This window comes from Lycium ferocissimum, chromosome 6 (genome assembly GCF_029784015.1).
Source record: "Lycium ferocissimum isolate CSIRO_LF1 chromosome 6, AGI_CSIRO_Lferr_CH_V1, whole genome shotgun sequence".
NCBI classification, from domain to species: Eukaryota; Viridiplantae; Streptophyta; class Magnoliopsida; order Solanales; family Solanaceae; genus Lycium; species Lycium ferocissimum.
This window is the reverse complement of record NC_081347.1, coordinates 55,750,602-55,769,839: the sequence shown is the minus strand read 5'-3', so window position 1 is coordinate 55,769,839 and position 19,238 is coordinate 55,750,602. Positions and strand designations below refer to the sequence as shown.

At 32.1% G+C, this 19,238-nt stretch overlaps 1 protein-coding gene across 1 annotated transcript; it reads right to left on the bottom strand.

Moving 5' to 3' along the window:
* Window positions 1-9,471: 9,471 nt before the first annotated feature.
* LOC132061405 (LRR receptor-like serine/threonine-protein kinase RPK2) lies at window positions 9,472-12,749 on the bottom strand. The gene has a single exon (XM_059454234.1). It carries the CDS (start codon window positions 12,747-12,749, stop codon window positions 9,489-9,491), a length of 3,261 nt encoding a protein of 1,086 aa, XP_059310217.1. The 3' UTR covers window positions 9,472-9,488.
* Between the last annotated feature and the right edge of the window lie 6,489 nt (window positions 12,750-19,238).

The following is a 19,238-nucleotide window of genomic DNA, read 5'->3' as shown; positions in this document are numbered from 1 at the left end:
CAGAATTTGTTTTATAAAGAGCCAAAGAATTAGATTACGCAGAGATTAGATTATGTATCAGGTGTTGTTGAATGCATAACATCCCAAACATAGATGTATGGAAATTTGCGGCTCACCACTTGGAGTTTTCTTGCTTTATGACATTATAGAGCTTCAAACCACAATGTAATTAATTTTCTTGTTTATTGACATTGGTTGTTGTATCTTTACCTATAACTTCTAATTTAAATTGTACAAAGTGACACATTAATTCGCTTAAAAATGGCTTATAATGTGCTTTTGTGATGCCCTAAATTGGTGAGAAAATTCACAACAATTAATCAAACTACTGTATTTCATAAATGCAACTTCACAAGTTCTGTTGTAATTGTAATTAGGAACTAAATTGGACCAAATATGCCCTTAAAGTATGCTTATAGGTCCAAATATGCCCTTTTTAGTCTTATGTTAAGTTTCGTGTGAAATAAGGGCATTTTTGGGCTAATTAACAGACGACAGAGGTATTTTTGAACCAAATTATTAATGAAGGCATATTTAATGAATTTCACATACTTTAGGGGCATTTTTTACTCTTTTCCGTTGAATATATTAGTTTTTCAAACAACATGTGTTATTCATACTGGAGTAGAATATTCAATAGGCCCCCAAGTGGACTTAAAAAGCATCTGTAGGTCCCACTTCGCTCTCTTGATGACTTATATTATTTAATTAAGTGAAAAATACATCAAATCCACATAAAAATAGGCAAAAGAAAAAGGAGAAAAAACGAATTCGAAATTATTTAAGCGACATGTCCCTTTGCTAACTATCTACATGGACCAACGTTGCGGCCGCATTCGTTTGATTAGTACACCACCCACAAAATGTTGTCGTTCTTCTAATGTTTTGACAAAAGAAATTATAGAAAAGGGGAAAATAGAGTTTGCTTTTTGCGGTGTTGACATTTTTGAAAAATTGAATTTACAGCAAAAAGGAATATGCTCCAAAGATGCTATTGAAAAGCTAACTGCAACAACAACAATATCCTGAGTGTAATCTCATAATTGGGGTTTGTGAAGGGTAGAATATATGCAGACCTTACTTCTACCCTTGTGGGGTAGAGAAGTTGTTTCCAATACACACTCAACTCAAAAGAAATGTATCCAACGCAGGATTGTAAGAAACATAAGACATCAATATAACAACTCGTGATTCTTAGCGTGATTGTTATATGCTTATTTAAAAAAATTGATTTTTATCGAAGGGAATGTAATAAAATACTTTAAACAGTTATGCTTTTTAAGTAATTAATTACTACTACTATTTTTTATAACTGAAACAAATACTTTTAAAATATGTATACAATTAGAATATCATTTTTGCATTACTTTATTCTTGATGTACACGAGATATGCACATGCTTTGCACGTGTTCAGATAGTAGTATTTTTAAAAAGAAAATATATATAATTAAGATCGATAATTTGAAAATGACACAAACTATTTACAGTAAGTAAAGTCTTATATTCATAATGATTTCAAACTTAAACTTATTTTTACAAGAGAAAATGACAATAAATCGACACTGTTGACATAGTATCTTGCATAGGTCAATAGGAGGTCATCTTTGGGTAGTTTCTCATATTTATTCATACGGGTGTATAAAGAAGACCGATAAACCATGCCAAATCGATAAATCGAATCAAACCGGGAAAAAACTCTAACTACGGTTTAGTTTTGATTTGATTTGGTATTAAAAAAAAAAACTGACCAAATTGGTTTAGTTTTGTTTTAACTAAAAAAAAGTCAAACCAAAATCAAACCAACCTGACATTACATGTATACAAGTTTTAAAAATATATTATACATGAAATTATTTGGTGTGATGTAATTTATAAATATTTTTTAAACATTTTCATAGTTTTTGTCTTTTAACGTCTTATTTAAAGTTTGGACTTAGATTTTTTGATTGGTCTAACAAGTTTTATAACTCATAAATGTTAGTAACTCAAATAAAGGTCAAACCAAAATCAAATCAATAGAAATGCTAACAAAAAGAAATTCAATTCAACACTAGGAATGACAATAGTATTGAATATCTATTTTTTAGTTTTGCATTGGTTTAGACAGTAAAAATGTAAAACTTAGAGCCTGTTTGGAAAGCCACCTGGTAATTGGAATTGGTGTAATTACTACCCTAGTAATTACACAGCCTAGTGATTACACAATATTGTAATTACAACGACCTGTTTGTTTGTCATAATGTAATTACGATGTAATTACAAGCGTGCTATTTGGTTGCACAAGTGTAATTACACAGTTAGTTTAATTCAAAAATAAAATTTAAATAAAAATTTTAAAATTAATATTTAAAAAATATGTGCCTTTATAAATGATATTAAATTAGTTATTTAATAATACATTGTTTCTTGAAAATATCTTAATTAATAATCATATATTTGTAACTAATATTGTAAAAAATAATTGATATATAATTCAAATTAATAATATTTTAATTTTAATTGATTATAAAAATTAAAAGCATACCTTTTTTGTGAGAACATCATGGGATTAGATGTTTGACAAAAAAAGAATATTTACAAATATAATGTCATAACACTATTCAAATGTTCGACAATAATTCTATCAACTGTAAGTGAAAAATAAACAATATGCAATGTAAAATAAGAAGTCAATAATACTGAAGCAAATATGTTTAAAATCGAAAATATAACCTAAATTCAAAATCCGAAAGAATATTTTTAACATAATACTCTTATGTCAAATTTTAACTTTACATAAGTAAGTTTCAATGTAACATAAGTAAATACTCCTATAATTCAAAAGAAAGGAAAAATATAAGTCAATAACCTCATTCACAATGAAATTCTACTTTAATAACGTCACTTTTTATATGCCAAGTGTGCTAATGACTCATTCTTTCTAATATTAAGAGATGTAGTTTCAAAATTTAGAATATTAACACGGTTATGCTAAATGAATAAAATAAAAAACTAAAAAAATACGAGCAATTACATGGAACCACAAGAAGTAAAGGTTGGGAACGAGAAGAAAGGAAATGAAATATAAATTCTATAAAAAGAAAAATATATTTTAAAAAATACAAATAATTAAAAAGTAAAAATAAAAAGAAATTAAATGATAGAAATAAAAAATAAATTAGAAAATAAAATAAAATAAAAATAAAATAATAGAAATAAAAAACAAATTAAAATAAAATTAAAAAGAAATAAACTAAAAAGTAACCCTGTAATTACATGGTGTAATTACACCCAATTTTCACCCCCCCCCCCCCTTTGAGAATTGGAGAGTGTAACTACACCCTTTCAATTACACTCAATTCCCACCTAACTATGTAATTACCTGGTCAAACAAACAGGCCAAACTGTGTAATTATACCCAATTACACTCAATTCCAATTACCTGGGTGGCTTTCCAAACAAGCCCTTAGTTTATTTTTTTTCTTTATTCATTAGTCATTCATTACTGTTACTTATTAGTCGTACTTATTTTAGCATAATTTAGTACTTTTTTATTATGTTCATTTTATTTTTCTTTATTACATAGGGGAGGGGATTACAAGGTGGGGAATTGAACCCTCACCAATGAGGTGAAAGTTAGGTAGCCTACCAACTAAGCTATTAAGATTCCCATTATTATGTTCATTTTCATAATGACAATATTTGTTTTATGAGATGTTATTATCTTTATTGTTAGTATAATGTCAAGACTCATCTCACAATATTCTGTTATTTTCTTGGAAAAACACCTTATAATTATATCTTAAAGGCAGAGGTGGATCCAGGATTTGGAGGTTCCGGGTGCCACGCCGTCCAAATAGGATAAACGGGTCGGTTTCTTCAAATTTGGGTTACGATTCGGGTCATTTATCTTTTTCGATTTATAGAGATCTCTTTTAGATAGATATTCTGAGATTAAAGATACCTAAGCGGCCCAAGTTTTTTTTGTAGGAATAAGAGGCCGTATTCTCTAAAACTATGAGAAAGAAAAAGATTTCCCATGTTAAAAATCTGAACCGTGTAAACCGTCTAATATTGTTACCTCAATATATTCATACTCTATTGCCCTTGTGTGTTCTTGCATATATATATATATATATATATATAGTTCAGAAAGAATCAAGAATTGTAGCTTAAATTACCCATCTTCACTTAGCGCGAACGTTGGTGAAAGATCAAAGTAACCTCTAACTTTGTAAAACTCTTAACACAATAACATTCATCATTTTAAAACTTCAAATGTTCTTTTAGGGCTCGTTTGGTTGGAAACAACTTATCCCGGAATAAGTTATCCCGGGATTAGTTATTCCACCCTCAAGGTGGGATAAAAAAACACTCTAATTTTTTTTCCAACCAAACGTGGGATAAGGCAGTACTAATTTTTATCCCAGAACTATTTTTCTCTATCCATCATACCAAACGAGCCCTTAGAATTTTAAATTACTATTTAAATATATCTTTGTTAATATTTATGTAACGTTTTAAGATGTAGTACTCATTGATATATGATACGCACGCAACGGGTGTATATAAAGATTATACTTAAAGAAAGAGGAAGTAAAAGAGCGAAGAATTAATTAAAGCAAAAAAGAGTTAATTTTAGATCAATAAAGAGTAGCAAGTAAAGAAAATGAATTAATTAAAGCCAAAAAGAGTTAATTTTAGATCAATAAAGAATAGCAAGTAAAGAAGAAGTAAAGAAAAAAGACCAGAAATGAAAAAGAATAGAGTTGAACATGCTGCAAGCAAGAAAGACAAAAGAAGTACTGCACGCAGATGTTCGAACTCGGGTCGCACGGGTGGCAGGTTAAGCCTACCGCAAGTGGCACTTTTCATTCATTTGTTAATCCGGGTGGCAAAATTGCTATATAGTGTTTTTCTTATACATACACACGCACACACACATGTATACATACATATATATATATATATATATATATATATATATATATATATATATATATATATATATATATATATATATGAGTTTCAACCGAGGGGTTCGGGTGCCTTGACATCCCCCTCCTTCTACATGGATCCGCCCTTGCTTAAAGGGACTACATAAGTATTTAGAGCTCAAGTTATAAGTTTTGTGCTATGAGATTTAGCTGGGGGAAAAGCCAAAAAAACTCGAAAACATTGAGATTAAAAAATCCGACTTTTGCTTGTTTGGTTTATATATCGTAAAAAAAAGCCAATATGCCCTTAGACGGTCTCAAAAGGACTAAATATACGTTTCATCCAGCAATTGTATTAAAATACCCTCCTCTCACCTTTTTGGCTTACCTTTTCCCTTAAAACTAGCATACCTCTTATTTAGTTATATTGTTAGTTATTTATGTACACTTTTAAATCATTTTTTAATAATTTTTAAAGGTTTTTGTTTTTATCTCTTTTTCTTTTTAAAGTGACAATTGAAGCTCAGATCTGTCTTATGCTTAGGTATACATTTTTTTAATTATTATTCAGTATATGTCATATTGCTATTGGACGAAATCAAACCTTTGCCCTTTTATTCCCTTAACCAACATACTCAACTTTGTCATAAAACATACAAATTATTCTATTAGTTCTTAACAAATTATTTTACTTATTCACCACAAAAAAAGAAAAATAAATTATTATTTTATTTGTTCATTTTTTGTTCATAACAAATTAATTTTATGAAAAAATCAACAACCTTAATTTTATCTTTTATTGTCTTTGTTCAAAACAAATTAAATTTATTTTTTGCTGTTTTTGTGGTGATGCCCGATGAGAAATGGTTCCGCGAGGAGTGATAAGTTTGATAGCCGAATTGGCTGAGTACTTGATGAGAAATTATTCCGGATGAGTATATGGACCTTGCGATCATGGGCCACGACTCTTTTTTAACGAAGCGTGTATATACCGGTTTTTGCATTTGACCATTGCAACGCATATCATATCACCCTTATTGACTTCGTGTTTAATTGCCTTATTTGAAATACTAGAATTGGTTCATGATTAACTGTTCTTGCTGTTGGTTCTGATATCTAGTTGAGTTGTGGAATCTTATTTTGTCCTTATTTGTCGGATTGTTACATAATCAAGGGCGGATCCACCCTATAAGTTGGGGGTGGCATGGCCTTCGATAAATAAATTTTTTATATACTTATGTTGTAATTTGCTTAAATTAAGTTAAATATTTGATCTTGCCATCCCCAGTAATAAATCAGACAAAGGTGTCACGGCTGGTAGACAAGTTTGAATCTATCTTGAATATTTTTCGACTCCCGTTTTTCTTTGCGCTTTTTACTTCCTTTTATCAAAGAATTCCTTTTCGGCCCTCCCAATTTTCTATATTATCTTTTTATTATTTATATTGCCTTTCCTCTTTTCTATTATTTTATCTGTGATCTCTAGCGATAACACACGAATAGAAACTCCAAAATCACTTAAATTAAGTATTTCTCTTAATCTCAAATCTTGAGTATTTAAATCGAAAAACTTGGGTCTCAGATCAATGGAAATTTTGGATTGAGATCAAAATTCATTTTTTTTTAATTGAGATCAAAATTCATTTTTAATAATTTCTTTTGTTTATTACTCCCTTCCTCCATATTTTCTAGTCTATATTTGACTTGGGACGCTCTTAATAAATAATAAATAAAATGAGAAATGAATTGGAGTACTTAATAATAAGGGTAAAATACGTATAAAATGGTAAATTATGTTTTGGTTTTTCAAACTATATAACTTACAAGTAAAAGTGGACATATATTTTTAGTATAACGGACAAATAAAAATGGACGGAGGGAGTGTATTATAAAAATTTATGCTATTCTATAATTGTTAAATTCAATTTAAATCACTTTACTACTTAAATTGTGATGGAAATTTCGTAAGTACTGCCTAGAAAAAACATAAAATTTATGATTTATTTTGGAGAACTTGTAGTTTATCTAATTCTACATTTACTTATGGGGAGTATTTACCTATTGAAGAGTTTTTCTATTTTTTTTTATTTTGATTGGCGTAATTCCCTTATTGAAGATGTTGTTTTACTCGTGCAAATTCATTGTTTAATATACATAAGAGATGCAAGTCTCTTGGTGAAAATGTTGATTTTACTTCTGTTGTTAATGGGTGTTAATGAGTGTGATTCCTTGTTTAAAATGCTAATTATGTTCGTTTTTTGATTTTTGAGATGTAATTTTCATATTTGTAAATAAATAAAAAAAGCCTATTAAGCTGACCCGAATAAACTAAAAAGAGATGGACTCGACCTAAATACATGTTCCTAACAAGATGTACATTGAAGAAAATTGTGGCACCCGCCACCTTCAAATCCTAGATCCACCTCTGGTTACATTTATATCCCCTTTAGCTAACAAAAAGTAAAGTGAGGGAGTAAGCATTTGGAAGACCAACACTCGTCACTACTTCATTTTTTTGTGCGGAGTGCCCTTCAAATGCACTGGTCTTTAATTTTTGCCCCTCAAATTGTTGGTTTTTAATTTTTGCCCTTTGCTTAAAATTCCTAGGTTTTGTGTTCGAACCCCCGCTCAGTCAAAAATTTAAAAAAATTTCGCCAGGTAGAATTTGAATTCGCAAGGTAGAGTTTTGCCTGCGAAACTCTGCCTTAAGGTAAACTTCTTGAATCAGTTTATATAATTTCAATTATTTTAGTATTTTTTTCATCTAAAATTTGCTTGTTTTTGATATTTTACTACGCAATATATATTGTCTCTTTAACTATTTATTAGAATATAAAGTATGTCAAGTAGAAAATATGAATCCGATTGTTCAAAACTCAAAAAGAAGAATTGAATCTTTGATAAAATCTTAAAAAGGAGCTCTTGAGGAAGTTAGTGAAATATCTGACATAGATCGTTAATGAAATATCTGACATAAATCCTCAAAAAGTAGACTTCAAATGATTTTTTTTTTCTTCTATTCTCATTTTTGTGCCTCATTGAAGTTTGGTTTTAGGCTTCCAATAGTATTGAGTAGCCCCTGCTTCCGTTTAGAGTAGGTTGATGATGTTGTTGAGCGCACGTTGTTTTTCCGTACTCACTCTAAACTTGCTGCACCTTTTTATTTGCAGAATCTCTTTCGAGCACCAGTGGAGCGCGTGGAGTCACCGATCGTTGAGGCTACTACTTGGAGTCATCGAAGTGAGCTGCTTGGCTTATCCGCGGCACCGGACTCCATTTCTATTTGTTGTCATTATGTCTATTATTTCGAGACAATTGTTTTAGACTTATTCGACTTGTATTCGTAAACTTAGTAGCTCTTGTACTTATGACACCAAGTTTTGAGTGGTTTTGTAGTACTTTCCCTATTTTATGAGTATCAGACTTAGATTATGAAATGATTCTCAGTTTCACTTTATTTTTCCGCTTATCAATTTAATAACTGTTTTTAAAATGGTCTAAGGTCAGCCTACCGGATTGGGTTTAGATGCCCTCACGGCTTTTAGAATTTTGGATCGTGACAACAAAGATTCCTCTATGTTCCGCGATCAGAATTTGTTTTGTAAAGAGCCAAAGAATCAGATTACAAAAATTGGATTCTGTATCAGGTGTTCTTGAATGCATAGCATCCCAAAAGGAGCTAAGATTTTAATCAACTTTTGACCATATTAGAAAAATCCAAGACATCTACTGGAGTCTATCACAGGCTAATGATATCATTTTAAAGAAGTTAAAAAGAAAAGTTGATTCAGTAAATAATTCAAAAACAGGAGAAGACATTAACCAAGTTAGGAATTTTGTACAAGAAAGCAATTAAAGGGACTTATCAATCAACTGAGCCTCAGTTCCAAAGTTATTAGACTCAGATATTATATGATCTTCTAGGAGTTTATCATATTTTCATTATCTTTTGGCTGGCCGTCAACTTACCACAGCCTTCCCTGCATTCGGACTTGAGACCAGCTATAGTAAAAGCCGAGTTAAGATTAAAATGACTTGTCTAGAAAAACTCTTTGCAGAAGATTCACAGTTATTCTAAATCTTTACGACATTAATTATGTAATCTCGTCCTAACTTTTGGCGCTCGTACTTTATTCGTTTACTTCATTCATTTTGTTCCTTATATTCTACTATAATGGGAAAATGCCTTGCTCAAAGGGAAAAGAGAAGAAAGAAAAGAAACATTTGCACATGGACTCATTTCCTTTCAAAACACTTAAAAGCTCCATTGTTTCAGTTTTTTTAGGATAAAAGGCATTCATAATTCAGGTTAATGTTCAAAACCTACCAAAAAAGGTACATTCAATGACTTGACACAAGAAATATAATGATTTCTCACATCATGGTATTGATATGTAAAATATAGCATTATCATTCATCCATCAGAATATACATTTACAGGGGAAAATGGCTACACAAAACCGGTGACCCTAATTTTAGTTAAAAACTAACTATAAAACAAAGCAAGACTCTCAGTTAAAAACTAACTATAAAACAAAGCAAAACTAAAGTCTTTAAGTTACTTTCACTAATTAAGGCACAAGAGGTGCGATTTTCTTCAGTTGCCCGACAACTTGCCTCATCCTTGGCCTGGCAGAAAGGGATTCTGTAGTACACAGTAGAGCCAAATGCAGCATGTCCACCAGCTTCTCCTCGGGACCTGCCTCCCATAAACTGGAATAGAAAATGTCCTGTATCTTGTCATCCCGAAACAACATGCTCGCCCACGAAACGATGTTGAACCCGTTCTCATGCACGGAAAATGAAGGATCTAAAGCTCGCTTGTCCGAGAGCAACTCGAGCAGCACGATACCATAGCTGTAAACATCGGCCTTGTCAGACACATGACTTGTCAGAGCATATTCCGGTGCTACATACCCGAACGTTCCTGCAACTTTTGTGGTTGTGCAGGTTTCCGTTCCCATGATCCTCGACAACCCAAAATCCGACAGATAAGCATTGAGTTCATTATCCAACAATATGTTACTCGGCTTAACATCTCGGTGGACAATACGGGGGACGCAGTGATCATGGAGATAAGAGATTGCAAGAGAAATATCTGAGGCAATCTTGTGTAGCACCTTAAAGTCGAAGATTCTATTAGATCTATCCTGTATAAATTTCTCCAAGTTACCTCCCGGGAGATAATTATATATCAGGAACATATCAGCCTCACTTGCATAGTATCCAATCAGTGTAATGAGATTGGGATGGCTTATGCTTCTAAGGCTATTAATCTCAGCATTGAACTGGGGAAGTCCTTGACTTCTTTCAACTGAGAGCCTCTTTACTGCTAGTATAATTCCGGAGGAAACTTCAGCTTTGTATGTGGAACCAAATCCACCATTTCCAATGCATTTGCTCCAGCTAAAGTGTCTGGTAGCCTGGACGATTTTGTCATATGTCAAAACTACTCCTACATCTTTGAAAACTGTAATATCGCTTCTTTCAGGTGATTCAGAGGCCTCCTCAATTCTAGGATTTGGTGTCCCTTTTTTTATGTGCATACAGAAGGCAACAAGGATAGCAAAACCGAAAATAATTGCAGTTGCAGATACTGCAACAACAGTCTCAATGGAAGAAAGTGAAAGTCCTCTCTTACCATTTTTGGATTGAGGCCCTTGTGGAGGAACTGCATAACTTTGTGACACATTGGATAAGGTTGATGGCGTGGGTGAAAGAAAAGAGTTCCCCAGGAAGCTACACTGGGTTATCATCTTATTATCGGATGGAAAGGATAAATTATTGAATGAGATGTCGCATGCATGAAGAGCCGTCATACTTTCCAAACCTGAGGGAATCTCACCAGTCAATGTGTTGTTGTTCAACAATAGAACAGTTAAATTCACCAGGCGCGTGAGACCTTCTGGAATGTTACCGGAGAGCGAGTTCGATGAGAGATCCAGAACTTCAAGAGATTGCATCTCATGGAGATCAGCCGGAATTTGGCCCTGCAACTTGTTCCAACTCAATTCAAGTACTATGAGGGACTTGCAATGACCAATGTGCTTGGGTAAGGACCCGGAAATATTGTTTCGGGATGCATCAAAAGATTTGAGAGACCTGCATACTGAACAAATGTACTCAGGAACTTGGCCAGAAATCTCATTGCTGCTAAGATTAATCGTCATTCCACCTAATCCATCACAGTTTCCGAATAAGTTCCCATCCGATAATCCGGTAAGCTTGTTTCCACCTGCAAGAAATGCATAGTCAATGCGTTTTCCTAAGCTTTCATGGGTCATTGGCAGTAAAGGAATTCCGCCGGTGAAGCTGTTTCCACCTAAATTATGGATCACTGGATAACTGGTAGTAGGAAAAGGAAGAGGGCTTTCGGAACAAGTTTTATATGCTAAGAATGAGAGGTAGGGAAAAGCTGGATTGTACGTTTGGATAAGCTTGGGATCATGCGGACAGACACTTGTATTATACTGGGGAATTGGGCCTGACATGAGGTTCCTACTGACATCAAAAAGAGTCATACAAGGAACAGGAAGCGTTTCACCAAGATTTCCAAAAAGCCTATTTGAGCTAATGTTAAGAAAAATCAGACCATGGCATCCATGAAATGCACCAGAAATTTTTCCCATGAAAAAGTTGTGAGCTAAATTCACCACCTTTAGGCTGTCGCAATGTCCCCAATCATTGGGAAAATGTCCTCTGAGATTCGCTCCTGGAGCCCAAAGTATTTCCAATTTTGGTAGCATAGTAATCTCTGAAGGAATAGAGCCTTCAAAGAAGTTTAGCTCACCTAATGCATTCCCATGCACATTAAAGAGACTTGAAAGAACAAGAATTGACAAATTAAGGCAATTTCCAAGCTGAGGCGGAATAGAACCATCAAGACTGTTTCTCGAAACATCCAGAACTTCAAGCCTTTCAAGACTACCAAGCTCAGAAGGGATAACACCAGAAAATGCATTTGAAGTCAACAAAAGTGTCCTTAAGTGACTACATTTCCCCAGTACACGTGGAATCTCCCCTTGAAGGAAATTAAATGACAAATCTAAATGTTCAAGATTTGCGCATTTAATCCTCAAGTTAACCGGAACACGCCCAAGTAATCGATTAAACGACAAATTAACTACCCTTAACTTCTCCAATCCACCTATAAACCCTGGAATGACATCATTTATTTGATTCCCCGCTAAATTCAACACACTCAAAAACCTACATTTTGCTAGAGAAGGTGGAAACCTCCCAACAATTCTGTTAAACCCTAGATTAACAACTCTTAATTTTCTCAAGCCGGAAAAATCATAGCTCGAAAAATGTCCCTGAAAGGAATTCCCTTCTAAATCAAGAACATCAAGATTCTTTAATCCCCATATCTGATCAGGAATTTCACCCGTTAAATCATTAAATGGAAGAGATAGAACCCTAAGCTCTTTGAGGAATCCAATAATAGGAGACAAATTCCCAACAAGTTTACCATTCATAGACAAACAGCTTTTTCTTCTAACTCCAAAAGCATGCAATGCTAACTCAGGATTATTTGTACAAGAAGCAGCATTAGTTTTATTACCTCTAATTCTCAATTCTGAAATCCTTGAGTTTGAATTGCATGAAATTCCATACCAAGAACAGTAACTAGAATTGTTTGATCTCCAACTGGACAAAATGCCAAATGGATCACCAAAGGAGTTCTTCAATTCCAACAAAGCCATTTTCTCAGAAAACAATTCTTGAGAAGCCGAAAAGGGAAAACAAGAGAACACAAATGCCATCAAGAATAAAATCAGGGTTCCTGAAAACACGAGTTTTTCCATTCCTTGAAACCCCAACAACTGCATTTTGTCTATTTTCATTAACAAGAACGAAATCAAAATCAAATCTTTAAACCTCAGTTTTCAACTTCAGATTCAAAGAATCAGGTTATGTGCTTTATCAAAAGCAAAAAAAATGATTCTTGAATTGGAAATGGCAAAAGGATGTGAAAAGAAAGCAAAGAAATGAAGAAAATTCTCTCTTCACTTCAGCAACAAACAAAAGGTTAAAAAAAAACACAACTTTTTCTTTTTATGAACCTCAGAAAAGAGGAGAAGAAATCAAGAAAGTAGAAGAGAAGAAGATTTTTCTTGTTCTGTGAGTTAGAGAGGTTTTACTGTGAGATGTTTTATTTATACTGGAAGTTTTCAGGAATGTATAATAGTGTTCCTTGAATTTTAAATGGTAACAAACAAGAGAAATGGCAACAAACAGGGTGCAAGATTAAAGCAAAGAAATGAAGAAAATTCTCTCTTCACTTCAGATAACAAACAAAAGGGGGAAAAACACAATTTCTCTTTGTATGAAAAAAACAAGAGAAAATGATTTTTCTTCTTCTTCTTCTTCTGCTACTACTGGAGTTCTGTGAGTAAAGGAGTTTCTACAGTGACCTGTTTATATTAGTTTTTCAAACATGTGTTATTTATACTACGGAAAAGGCTCAAATATGCCATCGAACTATCGGAAATCGCTCATTTATGCCACTCATCAATAGTTTGGCTCATTTATGCCATCACCGTTACAAAATGGCTCATCCACGCTATCGCCGTTACCAAAATGGCTCATTCATGCCATTTTTCATTAACGTCGGTTTTACGATACCAGATATGACACGTTCCAGTTAGAGGTCAAAGTTTTTTCATTAAACCAGCCCAATTTTTAATCCCAAATTAATTAAAAAATCCGACACATACATGGAAAAATGGTATAGATGAGCCATTTTGTAACGGCGGTGGCATAAATAAGCCAAACTATTGATGAGTGGCATAAATGAGCCATTTTTGATAGTTCGACGGCATATTTGAGCCTTTTCCGTTTATACTAAGTAGGATCTTCAGTGAGTCCACAAGGGACTTTAGAAAGCTCTGCGGGTCCCACATTTCTCTCTCTTCACAAATAAAACATTTTTAAAAAGGATAATTCATAAACAGCCCCTTAAATTTGGGTAAATTTCATTTAGACACTTAAATACCTGAACAGGTAATAAAATATTTCAATTAGACACTTTCTATTCAAATTTTGAAAAACCTTTTGCGCGTGATCTCAAATGTCTATACGTAGATAAGTTAACAGTTTAAAATATATTATCTCCTTTAACTTATGCACATCATTCTCAATTGCAACATCCTTGAGGTTTTATGGCTTATTGAGAGTAATTCGTATAATTAAAAGAGGTGACATATATTAAGTGGTTAACTTATCTATGTAATGGGCATTCGAGTACACGAGCAAAAAAAATTCTAAATTTTTAACCGAAAGTATACAATAGAAACGCTTTATCATGTGTTCAGGTGCAAAATTAGAACAAGTCATAGCTTGAGTCTAACTAAAATTTGTTGGCAAGTTTTGAGGAGTTGTCTATGTATTATGCCTTTAAAATCATATCAAATTCCTACATAGAGAAAGAAAAAAGAAAAAGGAAAAAAATGAATTCGAAATTATTTGAGCGGCTTGCAATGTGGCCCCGATATAACTCTCTACTTAGACTAGAGGTTGATACGACCAACGATTGCATTCTTTTGATTGGTATCACCACCCACAGAGCGCTATCGTTTGTCTTATATTTTAGAAAAAGAAAATTATAGCGTAAAAATAGGAAATGGGATTTGCTTTTTTTTTTTTTTTTTTTGTGGGGGGGTGGGGGGGGGTTTTGGGCGGGGGCGGGGGCGGGGGGTGTATTTTTGGTAAAATTGAATTTATTGGGGAAAAGAATATGCTCCAAAGATGCTACTCAAAAACTAACTAGTAGCAGTAATTAATTGAGCAAAAAAGTGAAAAGAAGATTGTGAGATAAAAATATTGGTCAAGAAGTATTGGTATGATATCATATGCTCATTAAAAATAATTTAATTTTGTTCGGACGGGATGAGATTTCCAGCCTCATACCTTTAAAAAAAATTAAGAGATGTTGTCATAATAAATTTTAAAGATATTTTGAAAACTGTGACAAAGCATATGATTTAATACTTGTAAAATAATCTGAAAAGAGGAAAAACTCATTTAACTGTTACTCACTCTCATTTAATTACAGCATGATTGAAAAATAAAATATTTTTCTTATTCCATTATACATATAATGTTATTTAATGAACATTCAGTTTAAGATTAAGACAAAAATATTGTCATAATAAATTCTCATAATGTTATCACATAGATAGATATTTTAAAAATTATGACAAAACATGTGATTAATACTTGTGACCCAATCTGAAAAGAGGAAAAAATCATTTAATTCCAACGCACTTGAATTTAATTGCAGGAAGAATGAAAAGCAAAATATTTTTCTTATTCCATTTATACATGTAATTGTGTTTAATGAACATATAGTTTAAGATGAAGACAAAAATATTGTCATAATAAATTATTGTAATGTAATCACAGATATAGATATTTAAAAATCATCATAAAAAATGTGATGTAATACTTGTGACCCAATCTGAAAAGAGGAAAAGATCATTTAATTCTAACTCACTCGAATTTAACTGCAGCAAGAGTGAAAATCAAAATATTTTTCTTGCTCCATTTATACATATAATGGTGTTTAATGAACATAGAATTTAAGCTTAGGAAAAAAGTTTTGTCATAATAAATTCTTTTAATGCAATCATAGTGATAGATATTTTAAAAACTGTCAAAAAACATGTGATTTAATACTTGTAAACTAACCTAAAAAGAGGAAAAACTTATTTAATTCTAACTCGCTTGCATTTAATTGCAGCGTGAGTGAAAACAAAATATTTTTCCTGTTCCATTATATATGTAATAATGTTTAATGAACATAGAGTTTGAGATTAGGACAAAATTTTGTCATAATAAATTCTTGTAATGTAATCACAAAGATAGATATTTTAAAAACTGTGACAAAACATGTGATTTAACACTTGTAACTTAATCTGAGAAAAGGAAAAACTCATTTAATTGTAACTCAAAACTCATTTAATTGTAACTCACTCTCTTTCTAGGTCCTAATTCCTTTAAAAGGATTTTATCTCCTTGCTTCTTGAGTGGAAACCTTTTCTCATTCTTTCTCAGTATACGAGCATGCAAGAGTTTGCCCTTTTCCTCTCAAGCGAGAGCAGCTAAAAGGAAGTCTAGGACGCCAGCTCGAAGCTTAAGTGAATCTCTTTGGCGAGGAATGAGTGAAAAACATAATGGTGTTTAATGAACATATAGTCTAAGAATAGGACAAAAATATTATCATAATAAATTTGTAATGTAATCACAAAGATAGATATTTTAAAAAGCATGAAACACATGTGATTTAATACTTTTATCCTAATCTGAAAAGAGAAAAAATTCATTTAATTGTAATTCACTAGCATTTAATTGCAGCATGACTTAAAAACAAAATATTTTTCTTATTCCATGTATACATATAATGGTGTTTAATGAACATAGAGTTTAAGATTAAGAAAAAAATATTGACATAATAAATTCTCGTAATGTAATTGCAGAGATTGATATTTTAAAAACTGTGACAAACATGTGATTTAATACTTGTAAACTAATCTGGAAAGAGGAAGAACTCATTTAGTTGTAACTCACTCGCATTTTATTGCAGCATGAGTGCATAAACAAAATATTTTTCATTTTTACTTATAAATATAATGGTGTTTAATGAACATAGAGATTAAGATTAGGATAGAAATATTTTCATAATAAATTCTTGTAATGTAATCACAGAGATAGATATTTTAAAAATCGTGATAAAATATGTGATTTGATATTTGTAGCCTAATCTGAAAAGAGGAAGAACTCATTAATTGTAACTCACTCGTATGTAATTGCAGCGTGAGTGAAACAAAATATTTTTCTTGTTCCATTTATACATATAATGGTGTTTAATGAACATAGAGTTTGAGATTAGGACAACAATATTGTCATAATAAATTCTTGTAATGTAATCACAAAGATGGATATTTTAAAAACTGTGACAAAACATGTGATTTAATACTTGTAAGCTAATATGGAAACAACAAAAAATCAATTAATTGTAACTCACTCACATTTAATTGCAACATGTGTGAAAAAAAAAATTCTTGTTCCATTTAAACAAATGGTGTTTAATGAACATAGAGTTTACGATTAGGACAAAATATTATCATAATAAATTCTTGTAATGCAATCATAGAGATAGACATTTTTAAAACAGTGACCAAATATGTGATTTAATACTTGTAACCTAATCTGAAAAGAAAAACTCATTTAGTTGTAATTCACTCGCATTTAACTGTAGCATGAGTGAAAAACAAAATATTTTTCTTATTCCATTAATACATATAATGGTGTTTAGTGAACATAGAGTTTAAGATACGGACAAAAATATTGTTAAACTAAATCTTTTCACACCATCGGTTAGATATTTCAAAACTATAACTAAAATGAGATTTGTAACTTAGAGTTGGTTGGGATTAATGGATTATGAATAGTTGATAAGCTCTATTTGTTGAAAAGCATTTTAGGTGTTAACACTGTCAATAAGCAATTGATGTGTTTGGTAAGAAAAGTGTGGATAAGCCGTTCTTTTGTAAGAATGACTAAAATACCCTTAAGTTTTTTGTACAAAATAGAAATTTAAAAGTATTTGAGTAAAAAAAAAAAAAAAAGAGGAACAACGGATACGCAGAGAAGATAAAATTGAAAGTTCTGTATTGGATAGATACTTTGAGAATTAGAAAAACTATTAAGGATAAAATAGAAAAATACTTTAATCAAACCAGAAGTGCTTATAAGCTGAAAAGACATAAGTTGGGGATAACCAACATATAATGACTCTTGGTTGATTTTGACTGATTTTGGCTTATAAGCATTTTGGTGTTTACCAAACTATCAGAAAAGGGCCAAATATACCCCTAGTTATATTTTGGGTCCAAATATATCCCTAAAATTATACTTTGGGCACAAATATACCCCTTCACCGTTAAAATTGACTAAGGTGGAATTCAATCCCACATGGCGTTAATATTTTAATAAAATAAATGCCATGTGGCATGCCATATCACTAATCAAACCCAATTACCTCCATCGTTCTCCTTCCATATCATCTTTCACCATTAGCACCTCCCCCTCCACCACTGCTACACCATTATGCCACCATCATTTTCACAAATCGAAAGGCAGAAGAAATTGTAATGCTTCGATTGACTTTTCCTAATCATTTTTCTTTAATGTTGGATGATAAATATATGAGTTATTTTCACAGCTCTAATTCTTGTCACTTGTGTAGCTATTGCCTTTGGTTTCCTCTTCTTTTCCTCCTCTGTTGTATTATCACGCCCACTAAAAAAACTCAAACTTCCAGTTGTTCTCTTAATTTTGTTAGATGGGTTTCGCTTCGGATATCAATACAAGAAAGACATATCCCAAATATAAATAGATCGGAAGGCCAACTGGGTTTAATTCCTGTGTTCCCAACATTGACTTTTCCTAATCACTAGGCTATTGACTTTCAGTTTTTTCTCCAATCCTTCTTACTTAGTTAATTTGAAGCATTCATAACAATATTTAATAAGAGAAAAAAGAAAATTTGAAGCATTATAATTTCTTCTACCTTTGGAGTTTGTGAAAATGGTGGTGGCATAATGGTGTAGCAGTGGTGAAGGGGGAGGTGCTAATGGTGAAAGATGATATGGAAGTAGAGGGGCGGAGGTAATTGAGTTTGATTAATGATGTGGCATGCCACATGGCATTTATTTTATTAAAATATTAACGCCATGTGAGATTGGGTTCCACCTTAGTCAACTTTAACGGTGGAGGGGTATATTTGTGCCCAAAATATAACTGTAGGGATATATTTGGACCCAAAGTATAACAATGGGTATATTTGGCCCTTTTCCGATAGTACAAGGGTATATTTGACCTTTTTCCGTAAGCTAAAATGTGCTTGTAAGCCAGTTGAAATGTTGGTCAATACTAAAATAAGTTTTCATTTTATCAAATTAAGAAGGTGTTTGAGTAAGCTTATAATCTGGTTCAACTGGCTTACATGCACATTTTAGCTTATTTACGCATTTGGTAAACACCAAAATGCTTATAAGCCAAAATCAGTCAAAATCAGCCAAGAGTCATTATATGCTGGTCATCCCCAACTTATGGTTTTTCAGGTTATAAGCACTGCTGATTTGATTAAAGTATTTTCTTAAAAGCTCTTGTTATGTCAATACAGAGATTGATATTTCAAAACTACAACAAATCATGTGGTTTAATATTTGTTACATAATCTTACAAGATGATCCGAACTTTCTTAAACTATAATTAAATTAATGAGGTAGTGATCGCAGCATGAGTGGAAATAA

Bases quoted from the DNA above. Each gene is read 5' to 3' on its own strand.
- LOC132061405 (XM_059454234.1), bottom strand. From the start codon at position 12,749: ATGCAGTTGTTGGGGTTTCAAGGAATGGAAAAACTCGTGTTTTCAGGA.